Raw genomic sequence first — 10,373 nt, 5'->3', positions numbered from 1 at the left:
ATTTTTCTGGGGGCAAATACTTCCTTCCTCTTACCCTCCTCTTACCCTCATCTTTCTTTACACATATGTACACACATACATGCACATATATGCATGCGCACATGCACACACATGCACACGCACACTCACCCATTCAAAACACAGATGTTTCATTAACTGCTGAGACATCTGCCCTGGTATTTCTCCAGTGAATAAGCTCTTTTCTTCTCACCATGTGCCTGCCTTCTCCCCAGATTCATTTATGACTCCCCAGGGCCTGGAGCTGTCTCCATCTTCAGCTCCAGAGTCCTTGGTTTCTGTCTGAGAACAAATGGCACAGCATCCCTGGCAGGATCAACAACAAAAGGCAGAAATGGCCTCCAAGCAGCAGAGAAGGTAATGGGGCTAATGGTGACCCTCAAGCTTCCTTAGATTGCTATACTCCATGGGGGAAGAACCAGGGCCTCCTGTCTCCATCGCTCTTCATTTGGCTTCACTTGCTTCCTTGCTGGATAAGATGGGACTTTCATGTGTCCTCCCTCTTCTCCATCTCCTCAATGAAAGAGATAATAGCAAATCTTTGTCATTCTCATTCAGAAAGCAGGCATCAATTGCAATTCCTCTAGGAGTTGGTGGGGTATACAAGCTAGAGACATTTGTTTATTCCAGGATTGACTTTCCCTAAGTCCTCTATGTCCTCTATAGTGTGAATCAAGGCCAACCATCAAAAATCAAGCTTCTCTTGGCCTAGCGTGGAAAAGAGGATTAGAATCTGCTGCTTGAGGCTAAATATGAGACACCGGTGAGGGTATCCATAAAGTCAGAAAAAAAGGAGGGTTTACTGTGAACTTATGGGTCAGAAAAGCTTCATAAAGGAATCAGAAGTTGGCTGGAGCCTTTGACTTGCAGCAGATGTCTTAAGAGTTTGTAGAAATTTGGGAAGAGAAAGTGAAAAATGTCTTCTAAATTCCTAAGCTACCTATCTTATGAAAGTGCTCAGAATGGTTACCTGGGCCTCAAGCCTGAGAGCCAGTAAGGAACTGAGAAGCCTGAAGCTGGGGGAAGTTGGGAGTCTGCTCTATCTAAGAGTATGAATTCTCCTCTGGACAGCTGCAGGACCTTGAGGAGAAAATGCTGAGTAGACATCGGAGTCTCCTAGACTTCTATATGAGGAAACATGTAAACCACACCAGAGCCCTGGCTTTTCTGCTGATGAACAGATGATTTTTGATGGTGGAATGGACAGGACATAAAAATAACCCACAATAACAATAACACCTGAAGAAAAACTTAGCAGTTACAAAGGCTTCCATATGATCATCCCCCAAATCCTTGAAAGAAAGATTACTCCTTTTGTTTGCTAGGTGAGGAAACAGGTTTAGGGCTGGGGTTTGATAGCACAGTAGGGTGACTATAATTAACAACCATTCATTATGTATTTCCAAATAGTTGGATGAGAAGAGCTGAAATGTTTCTAGCACAAAGAACCCATCAATGTTTGAGGTGATGGATATCCTAAATACTCTTGATTGGATCATTACATATTGTATGCATTATCAAACTATCACATGTACCTCATAAAGATGTACAATTATTACATATCAATAAATAAATTAAAAGGATGTTTTCAGAATTACAGGCATGGCCTGGATTTGCAGTGAGTAATAGCTCTGCCAGCTTCTATGGAGAACTAGCACTCCAACTGGCAGAATTGTGTCCCTGAGCCATCTGATATGGTGGCTCCCAAGGAGATTTCCCCATGCTATCAATGTTCATCAAGAGTCCCCTCTTAGCTAGAAATATGTTAGGCTTAATGTCTTTTTATTTATTTATTTATTTATTTTAGTGACAGGGACTTTCTCTGTTGCCCAGGCTGGAGTATAATAGCGCAATCATAGCTCACTACAGCCTCAAACTCCTAGGCTCAAACAATCCTTCTGCCTCAGCCTCCTGAGTAAGCTAGAACTACAAGAGCCTGCCACCACACCTGGCTGGGCCTTTGTTGCTGTTGTTGTTGTTGTTTTGTTTTGTTTTGTTTTATAGAGACGAGGTCTCACTATGTTGCCCAAGCTGGTCTTGAACTTCAGTGTCACCTAGGGCCCAGTTTTCACTCTATTCTGGGTCCCCAGGCTCCCTGTGATCATTGGCCTCCCTACCCCTGTTTAGAAAAACTTATTTTTTTTTTTATGGCAGGAACTGTACTAGCAGGAACTCCAGGCCAGAGATGTAAGGCTCATTGGTTTCTGAAACATTTTCCCTCTATCGCATTTTCCCCTTTTTTAAAACCCCTTTTCAGGTTTCTTCCCCAGAGCTCCTGAAACAATTCTAGAAGGTAATTAACCTACCCTTCCTTCCTCTAGTTCATTACCTATGTCCTGGCTTCCTTTGACCTAGTCAAGTCTGCACATGGCCAGGAGATGAGGCTGGGTTTGCTCAGGATCCGTGAGCATAGGAGAGCAGTCTGGTTCCCCAGGCTCCACTCGCTTTTCACCCTCCTTCCTCCTTCAGTTACCTGTCTATCTGTATACGCCCCCTCCCAGGTGACTTTGCTACTGATTTAGGAATTAGGTGGTATTTAGGAATAAGAGCTTCAGTTGTGCTGCCAAGAATAAGCAAAATCTTTCAACTTCTTCCTCAGCCTCTCATCCCCATTTTCACCCCATCATCAGTCATGAAGGAAAAGAACACCTTTGGGAAAGCAGTTTGCTAACTGAGTGTACTTTCCAAAGAGGAACCTGGGAAGTTTGACAGGTTAGGTGGAATGAAGGGTGGAGAGTGGACATAAATTAGGCAGGCAGGGGAATGACAAGGCTTAATGACAGTGACCATCGCCTTCACTTCCATTGTTCTATGGTTTAGAGTTCTCAAAGGGCTTCCACAACAGTCAAGATACTTGGAAGATGAGGCAAGGGTCCCACCTCTCCCTAAACCTCCCATAAGGGATGTGAGAGGCAGGACCCTGGCTATCCTTCCTGGATTTTTAGTACAGAAACTTAGAGAATTCCTGGTTGGAGTGATAGAATAGAGTTAGGAGAAGCCTTTAGCCCATGTTCTCTGCTCCTCATAGTTGTATTTCATTCTTTCTTTCCAGCACATCCATAGAAGAGACAATGAGACCACAGGTGCGTAAGGTATCCAAATTCTCTGGATCCTCTGGGGCTCCTAATTCCTAGGGAGAGGGGAGGAAAAGAGGTTGTGGACAGGAGGCCAAAAAAAAAAAGCTGCCTAACAAGGGACGGATGCTCTTGACTGGCTGGTGGGGTGGGTCGTTGTCTACCAAACCAGGTAACATCTCCAGTGCCACTGTCACCAGACGACTCCAGGGGCAAGCAGGCTGAACAGACATTGACACAGTGGTACACAGATGGGTCTGCTTGTACCTGTCACCCACCAGCTAGATCCAGAGCAAAGCAGGACGTATGGGATGAAAATGACTCAGCAGGGCTGCAGGAAACTTTTGGCTGCCTGAGAAATGGGGTGATTTGGGGTGTCCAGCTCAATTCCAAGAAATATCTTGTCTTCTACCAGTTTCATAATGTGTCACTTCAGATTCTGGGAGAGTTGGGATATTGTTTCCAACATTTGTTCCTTATTTCTACAGGAAAGACAGATAACCATCACTGAAACCCTGTGGGACCAGGTGAGTACAGAAGAATCATTTCTGACAGCACGGCGAGGGGTGGGAGGCGGGGGAGGGCTTCAGAAAGGAGCACATTTCTTTCTCTTTCTTTGAGCAGTTTGTTGATTGATGGTGAAGGATTGACACACTCCCTCCCACCTTGCTCTGTTGCTCTGAGGATACCATCTCACGTCCTCAGAGCTCCTCGTGTCTGTACATGTCAGTGCCCCTTCCCAACACCCACTTGTTTGAAGCTGTCACAGGTTCTGTTTGTTTTAAGGGGGTTTAATCCCCAGTTCTCAGTGACTGCCATGGACTTGAAAGCACAGGTTTGGCCTTTCACAAACATGAAAATGTCAGTTTCAATTCAGAAACATAAAAATGCCAGGTTTCACTTTATAGATGAAGGGTACAGGTGTGCAGAAACTAGTAATGCCCACAAGATAGCCACAGCAAACTGTGGTGAACTTTCCTAGAACACAGACATTTTCTTGGAGTTTCTGAGAGGCCTTCACACAAATACCAGCTACTTCAACATCCCAATCTTACCATATTGGTTGCTTGTAAAGCCTTGAATAGAGATGAGAATTAAAAGATATTTGATCACTTTTGAATGTATAATGTTGGAAACTGAGCAGGAAAAGACTGTTAATTAAATCAATGACCATGGCTTTCTGATTAAAAATGAGTAAAATTCTCCAGAGACTCTTGTGCCAGCCCCCACTGTACGATATTATATAAAATGAATAATGTGTCCAACATGTTTTATTCTCTGTGATATTCAATGACTCTTTACATAAGGAAATAATCTTAATTATAATGCTATACAGTATCATAACTATTTCATGTTCTTACAATTGTTGTATTAGCTAAAGAGTAAGCTGTTTGTGTAAGGGTCAGAAGACCACCCTGTTGAGAACAAGTGAATAATCAGATACTTATAATAAAGGGTGAACAAAGGGAAATGAATTGATCATTGAGAGGTGACAAATTGATCATGAGCACTCTACCCCTTTGACCATTCATTCATCTTCCGTATGTACCCTCATACACAAATTGAAACTCCTGAATATCTACATACACTATATTTCCACCAAACAAGATACAGCTATCTATCTTAAAGTTCTCACACTTTCTCCCAAGGGAGAAAAGCCACAGTTCCAACAGTCACTGGATCCATACACAGCTAGGTAGTACAGTAGGTGGACAACCGAGGCGGACGGATCACGAGGTCAGGAAATTGAGACCATCCTGACCAACATGGTGAAATCCCATCTCTGCTGAAAATGCAAAAATTAGCTGGGCGTGGTGGTGCACACCTATAGTCCCAGCTACTTGGGAGACTGAGGCAGAAGAATCACCTGAACCCAGGAGGCGGAAGTTGCAGTGAACTGAGATCATGCCACTGCACTTCAGCCTGGCGACAGAGTGAGATGAAAGAAAAGAAAAGAAGAAAGAAAGGAAGGAAAAAAAGAAAGAAAGGAAAGAAAGGAAGGAAGAGGGAGGGAAAGAAAGAAAGAAAGAAAGAGGGCCGGGCGCAGTGGCTCATGCCTGTAATCCCAGCACTTTGGGAGGCCGAGGCGGGCGGATGACGAGGTCAAGAGACCGAGACCATCTTGGCCAACATGGTGAAACCCCGTCTCTACTAAAAATATAAAAATTAGCTGGGCATGGTGGTAAGCACCTATAGTCCCAGCTACTCGGGAGGCTGAGGCAGGAGAATTGCTTGAACCCGGGAGGCAGAGGTTGCAGTGAGCCGAAATTGGCCTGGCACCTGGTGATGGAGCGAGACTCTGTCTCAAAAAAAAAAAAAAAGAGAGAGAGAGAGAGAAAGAGAGAAAGAAAGAGAGAGGGGGGGAGGAAGAAAGGTGGAAAGGAAAGAGGGGGGGAAGGAACTGCCAGCCCCAGCCCCAGCCCCGGACCCTACAGCCACCCAGATGTTGATGCCTAAGAAGAACTGGATTGCCATTTATGAACTCCTTTTTAAAGAGGGAGTCCTGGTGGCCAGGAAGGATGCCCAGATGGCTGACACCAGGAGCTGGCAGACAAGCTGGCAGTCATGAAAGCCATGCTGTCTCTCAAGTTCCAAGGCTATGTGAAGGAACAGTTTGCCTTGGAGACATTTCTACTGGTACCTTATCAAGGAGGGTATCCAGCATCTCCGTGATTACCTTCATCTGCCCCCAGAGATTGTGCCTGTCGCTCTACGCCACAGCCATCCAGAGACTGGCAGGCCTCGGTCTAAAGGTCTGGAGGGTGAGCGACCTGCAAGAGTCACAAGAGGGGAAGCTGACAGAGACACCTACAGAGTGCTGCGCCGCCTGGTGGTGACAAGGAAGCTGACGCTGGGGCTGGGTCAGCAACTGAATGCAGAGGCAGATTTGGGGGACATGGTCAGCCACATCAGGAAAACTAGAGAGGATTCTTTTGCATTCAATAAACTTACAGCCAAAAAAGAAAACGAAAAAAAAAAAGAAAGTGCCAGGACTTTTTCCAAAGTGAGCATATGATTTCACACTCCCTCCAATGATGCACAAGATTTTCAGCTGTTCCACAACCTCACCAACATCCAGCGCATTATAACCTAAATGCAAATACCTGTTGAATACCTATACTAAGCTTCAGAATAAGAACCAATTAGACAGAAAAGAAATATAACAGTAGGTTTCATTATACATTCCATGCACAGCCCAGTCCTCTTTAAATACTTTACTGTAGTTTGCCCATTTACCATGTGGAGAAACTTCCCACTCTACTTCTGTAGAGTGGAAGTCAATGAGGATTTATTGCTAGAGCTACAAAGCCACAGTCTCTTGGCATCTACATTCTACAGCCTAGTGGCTAGGAGACTAGGTGACTAAATCCCTCTGTAATAAAGTGATCGTCTATATTAATTTTTCTTTATCTTTGTCTTCCATCAGGTGCTGACAGCTTTTAAGAATATACAAAAGGAGGTGAGATTAGATTTTGACTCTCTGAGTTCCCCAGCCCTGTCATGTGCCTTGATCCCATTTTTTTCTTGCCCTACTGAGATGTTGCCTCTGACCAAGGTTTCAGCTGTATTTATTTTTCTAGTGATTTCTCCCTTAAAGAGTACCACTGACTTGTCAGTCCAGGCAGCTAAGGCAAGAAGGTGCCTAACGGTCCCTTGAGGAAATGTAACAATATAGACAGGAAATCTTATCTGCTAGAACTTCTCTCAGCAAAGATACTCTTTGTAGTTGTCTGAAATGCTGATAAGTGACTGAGTTGGGAAGAACCCCCTAGTGATACAGTAAACTGCCTTATTAGATGAGTATGTCTGTTAACTGCAGGGAAGTACGAATTAGAGACCAGGGCTAACCTTCTTGGGTAAATAGAAATAAAACCTCTTCCTCAGCTCTCCTTCTATAGATTTCAGTGTCTCTCTCTTTCCCTCTCTGTCTCGCTCTCTCTCTCTCTCTGTCTCTCTCTCTTTGAGATAGGGTCTCACTCTGTGCCCAGGCTGGAGTGCAATGACGTGATCTCAGCTCACTGCAACCTCTGGCTCCCAGGTTCAAGCGAATCTCATCACTCAGATTCCCAAGTAGCTGGGTCCACCATACCCAGCTAAATTTTTGTATTTTTTGTAGAGAAGGGGTTTTGCTATGTTGCTCAGGGTGGTCTCAAATTCCTGGACTCAAGCCATCTGCCAGCCTTGGCCTCCCAAAGTGCTGAGATTATAGGCATGAGGCACTGTGCCCTTCCTAAGAAGGATTTTTTTTTTTTGATACAGAGTCTTGTTCTGTCGTCCAGTCTAGAGTGCAGTAGCACAATCTCGGCTCACCACAACCTCCGCCTCCTGAGTTCAAGTGATTCTCCTGCCTCAGCCTCCCGAGTAGCTGGGATTACAGGCATGTGTCACCACTCCTGGCTAATTTTTGCATTTTTAGTAGAGATGGCATTTCACTGTGTTGGTCAGGCTGGTTTCGAACTCCTGACCTCAGGTGATCCACCCGCCTCAGCCTCCCAAAGTGCTGGAATTAGACGTGAGCCACTGCACACAGCCAAGAAGGAATTTTTAAAAGATCCTTTACACATACTTAAAGCTTCTCTACAGAGAAGCACTGGAGACTCAATGGGGAGTGTAAAAAGGCCCAGAAAAGACACAGCAGGAGGGTCAGAAAGAATAAAGATGTGAGGTCTTGGTATGAGTAGTTATGACTGTAAGTGATGAATTGTGTGTCTCCCACCCCTAAAGAGACTCAGCTTGCTCCTATTTATTTATGCATTCATTATTCAAAAGACATTTATTGAGCATATGCTATATGAAGTGCGAGGTACAAAAACAATACAAATTGTGCTTTCAGAAACCTTGAGATTTTGGCTGGGCACGGTTGCCAAAGTGCCTGGGTAGCAATCCCAGCACTCTGGGAGACCGAGGTAGCCAGGTGAAACCCCATCTCGACTAAAAATACAAAAATTAGCCCTGTATGCTAGCGCATACCTGTAATCCCAGCTACTGGGGAGGCTGAGGCAGGAGAGTCCCTTGAACCTGGGAGGTGGAGGTTGCAGTGAGCCGAGATCACGCCACTGCACTCAAGCCTAGATGACAGAGTGAGACTCCATCTCAAGAAAAGAAAAAGAAATCCTGGGAGTTCCATGTCCAAGAAGCCCATATTTTCCCAAACAGACATCCCTGCATTTGACCAAGTCGATAGCGAGGACACGGCAGGTCCACAGGAGACCAGCCCCCACCATCTGATTCTGTGTTCTCATTATTTTTCAGCTGCAGGAAGATGCTCGGATTCGAGGTAAAAGAGCACCATTCCAAGGTTTGGGTAAGGAAACAAGAGAGAGGATTTGGAATTCAAGTCTCATTGTGTCCATTTTCCATACCAAGGAAAATGGAGATAGGAAGTGAGATATGGAGTTCATCCCAAAGTCTCACACTAGGATCTTCCATTTAGCTTATGGCCCGAGTTCAGGTTCTCTTTTTTTCCCCCTCCCCGCTTCAACCAAGCTGGGAATTGGCTTTCCTAAAGTGTTCATTTTATAAGCAAAGCAAGTCTCTCCTCTGTCCAGCTCAATTACCTCGTGTCTGAGTCCGTTCAGGCTGCTAGAACAGAATACCATAGACTGGGTAGTTTATAAACAATAGAAACATTCCTCACAGTTCTGGAGGCTGGGATCTCCAGGATCAAGGTGCCAGCAGAGTTGGTGTCTGTTGAGCCCCTGCTTCCCAGTTAATAGAGAGCCAACTTTTTCACTGTGTCCTCTCATGGAGGAAGGAGTAAAGGAATTCCCAGGTTCGCTTTCATACGGACACTGACCTCATTCAAAGGGCTCTGCCCTTATAATCAAATTACCTCCCAAAGGCCCCACACCTTAATATCATTGCTTTGGGGATTAGGTTTCAATATATAAATTTGGAGGGGACATAGCCATTCAGTCTACAGCACGTGGACAGGGATGGAAGAATCTTTTTCTCCCTTGGAATGGCTGTTGAGGGCCTGAGAGCACTCTCAGCCCTCAGCTAGATATGGTTCTTGACAGTAAAGACAGCAAGCACAGAAAAGGGGAACAGCTTTCCAAGGCTGGCACAGGGATGGAGTGGCAGGGAGGCTAGAGTGGTCAGGTTACAGTTTTCAAACGCCCAGATGCTAATTCTGGCATTTCAAGAAAATACTCAAAATACCTAGGAGCCTAGAATTACAGCAGAAAGGACATATCTGGAACTCCTTCCTTCACCCATCCAAGAAAGAACCTATAAATTGGGGCTTTTCAAACTTTTACGTATATATAGATCACCTGGGTCCCTTGTTAAAAAGCAAATTCTTATTGAGCAGGTCTAGGGTAGGCTTGAATTCTGAAATTCTGTATCTCCCAGAGACTCCCGTATGGTGCCAAAGCTCCCGGGGCTCAAATCCCACTGATTATCAAGGATATATATGACTGAGCCCAAAGAGAGAGCCTCCAAAGTCAGAAGTAAATAAGATTGAATTCAAGGATTTTTATAGCCCATGGAAGGGGCGAGGAGCCTTCAGCTGTGGATATTTAAGAGTCAGGGAGAGGAGGAAATCTGAAGGAGATACTGACTTCTCTTGGGGTCTCTCTGGCATTGGAACCACTCTATGCTTTCTCAGCCCTGCCGCAAAACTGAGTTCCTTAGAGTACAAATCTTCTTGGAGATCTTTAAATACAGACAGTCCCAGAGGAGACTCCCTCTGATCTTTCCCCAAACCTGGCCCATCACCTCCACTCCAGAACAAGGAACTATGGCCTCCACTGTGAGAGCCAGAGGCTCGTGAAATACTTTTCTTGGATGCTGATCCCTAAGGGTCAAAAGGTCAAAAAAGGCCAAGCTTACCTCCGCTTGCAGAATGCTCTCCTTCATCTTTAGAAGCCTGATTTCCAGATAGTTCACTGCAGGGCCCTGGGAACTCCTGCCTGATTACCTGGGCTATAAAAATGTGGATTTAGCATTCTATCATAAAGACACATGCAAACGTATGTTTATTGCAGCACTGTTGCAATAGCAAACACTTGGAACCAACCCAAATGCCCACCAATGATAGACTGGATAAAGAAAATGTGGCACATATACACCATGGAATACTATGCAGCCGTAAAAAAGGATGCGTTCATGTCCTTTGGAGGGACATGGGTGAAGCTGGAAACCATCATTCTCAGCAAACTGATACGATAACAGAAAACCAAACACCACATGTTCACGCATAAGTAGGTGTTGAACAGTGAGAACACATGGACACAGGAAGGGGAACATCACACACTGGGGCCTGTTGGGGGATGGGGG

General features: G+C 45.0%; 1 protein-coding gene across 1 annotated transcript in view; it reads left to right on the top strand.

The window, feature by feature from the left end:
• The first annotated feature begins 258 nt into the window (after positions 1-258).
• The window catches only part of CUNH12orf54 (chromosome unknown C12orf54 homolog), a 12,531-nt gene continuing 2,416 nt past the window's right edge, over positions 259-10,373 (top strand). Inside the window, 5 exon segments of the mRNA XM_032286277.1 lie at positions 259-375; positions 3,071-3,101; positions 3,581-3,619; positions 6,520-6,552; positions 8,346-8,370. Of these exon segments, the coding sequence (XP_032142168.1) occupies positions 311-375; positions 3,071-3,101; positions 3,581-3,619; positions 6,520-6,552; positions 8,346-8,370 (193 nt within the window). The 5' untranslated portion in view covers positions 259-310.

This window comes from Sapajus apella, unplaced genomic scaffold (assembly GCF_009761245.1).
Source record: "Sapajus apella isolate SASKATOON/1434 unplaced genomic scaffold, GSC_monkey_1.0 scaffold2, whole genome shotgun sequence".
In the NCBI taxonomy this organism is placed as follows: domain Eukaryota; kingdom Metazoa; phylum Chordata; class Mammalia; order Primates; family Cebidae; genus Sapajus; species Sapajus apella.
This window is presented reverse-complemented; position numbering and strand designations above follow the sequence as displayed.